The sequence below is a fragment of the Chelonoidis abingdonii genome, chromosome 11 (genome assembly GCF_003597395.2).
Source record: "Chelonoidis abingdonii isolate Lonesome George chromosome 11, CheloAbing_2.0, whole genome shotgun sequence".
Lineage (NCBI taxonomy): Eukaryota > Metazoa > Chordata > Testudines > Testudinidae > Chelonoidis > Chelonoidis abingdonii.
The window spans coordinates 20,905,338-20,907,243 of NC_133779.1; the positions used below are offsets into that span (position 1 = coordinate 20,905,338).

The window sequence follows — 1,906 nt, forward strand, 5'->3', positions numbered from 1 at the left end:
CCCCTCCATCCCCCACACAGCTCCATCCATCCCTCCCCCTGTGCCCCCACAGCCCTCCATCCCCCACACCTCCAGCCATCCATCCCCATCCCCTCCACACCTCTCCATCCCCCCACACTGCCTCCAATTACCCCTTCCACCCCTCTCCTCACACTTCTCCTCCATTCATGCCCCCACACTCACACACTATAGGGTGCCATGGGGTGGCTGGGATGCCAAGGGCCTGGGCTGTGTCCTGGAAGCCATAGAGGGCTGGGGGATGTATCCTGGGGGCTGGGATGCCAGGGACAGGGGCTGCCAGCCAATTCTGTAGCCCCCTGTGTCCCAGGGGCTTAGCTGCCCCACCCCTACCCCATGGCTTGTCCTCCCCCTGGTGGTCCCCTGGGAACTCACCCCCCACAGAGGCCAGGACCAGGGCGGCCCAGAGGCAGAGCACCACAGGCGTCATCCCCACGCTCCCGTCATGGGTCCTCATGGGCGGGGGGCGCAGGCAGGTGCCGGAGGGGCCGGTGCCGGGCTCTGGAGAGAAGGATGCAGCAGGGTAGCCTCCAGGATCCTGCTGGGAGCTAAAGTGCCGCCCAGAGGGATGTTGGATTTCATAGAGGGAGGAGAACAGGTGGGAGGGGCCCCCAGGCGTCGGTCCAAACCACAGCAATCCGGCTGATAACGGAGCCCGCGCCCCACACCACACCCCACAATGCCAGCGGGCCCTGGCAGCCGACACCCCGGAGCCCTGGGGGGCTGGGTGGGGGGCTGCTGCCCTGCCAGGGCGAGGGGCCGCAGAGTGGGCGGTGCCAAGCGCGGAGCAGGGAGCCGCTGGCGACAACTCTTTCAATAGCTGGGCAAATATTTGGAGAAAGCCTGTTGCTAGAACCCGGTGCAAGGGAGCTTGAAAGAGCCAGGCCGGCTGCCCGAGAGGAGGATTTCTCGCTCTGGGCACCCCCATCCCCATGGCCTCTGGGCTTCTCCTGGTGCATCCTCACACACACCCTGCCCGCCCCCCCCGCCAGGCCAGGAATATCAGGGGAGAGGATCCCACCCGGGCAGCAGGGACTTGACCCAGGGTCTTTTGCCTGAGCCAGCAGCCTGGCCTTCCCCTGGCTGCAGAAATTAAAGTGAGCTGCCCCGGTTTGCGACACATGGCCTGTGAGCGCAGGGGCGACTCCCACCCGCATCCCCGAGCACCTCGCTACCCTGGAGGATGGGGGCGCGTGGCTGTGTGAGTGACAGCGCACAGCCCATGTGCGAGCAGGTGGGACGTGTGTGAGTGACAGCGCACAGCCCACGAGCAGGTGGGACATGTGTGAGTGATGGCACTTAGCCACGTGCAAGAAGGTGGGATGTGCGTGAGTGACAGCACTTTGCCGTGTGCGAGCAGGCGGTACATGTTGGAGGGAAAGCGCACAGCCAGTGTGCGAGCAGATGGTACATGTGGGAGTGATAACGCAGCCCATGTGAAGCAGGTGGGACGTGTGTGAGCTACAGCGCATAGCCCATGTGTGTGCAGGTGGGACGTGCGGGAGTGACAGCACTTAGCTGCGTGCAAGCAGGCGGGACATGCCACAGTGACAGCACTTAGCCCCGTGCGAGCAAGAGGGAAGTGTGTGAGTGACAGCATCCAGCCTGTATGCAAGCAGGCGGGATGTGTGGGGGTGACAGCCCGCAGCCCACGTGCGAGCAGGCGGGATGTGTGGCAGTGAGCGAGTGAGCTGGTGGGCCATGTGGCCAGGCATAACCATGATACTGCGGCACGTGGGACCCCTTGTGCCCAAGTGACTGGCTGTTTACACGCCCCCTCCCCCCGCTCAGTTCCCGATAATGCTGCATTGACGTCAGGGCAGGATAACTAATTTGCCTTTTATAAACAGGGTGTTTCCCTCCTTAAGGAGACGAGTGCTTAATCAGT

The 1,906-nt window shown here is 63.6% G+C and overlaps 1 protein-coding gene across 1 annotated transcript in view; it reads right to left on the reverse strand.

The window, feature by feature from the left end:
* The window catches only part of LOC116822550 (uncharacterized), a 48,604-nt gene extending 48,129 nt beyond the window's left edge, over window positions 1–475 (reverse strand). Inside the window, exon 1 of the mRNA XM_032776528.2 lies at window positions 390–475. Coding sequence (XP_032632419.2) covers window positions 390–475 — 86 coding nt within the window. The remainder of the gene's footprint in view (window positions 1–389) is intronic.
* Between the last annotated feature and the right edge of the window lie 1,431 nt (window positions 476–1,906).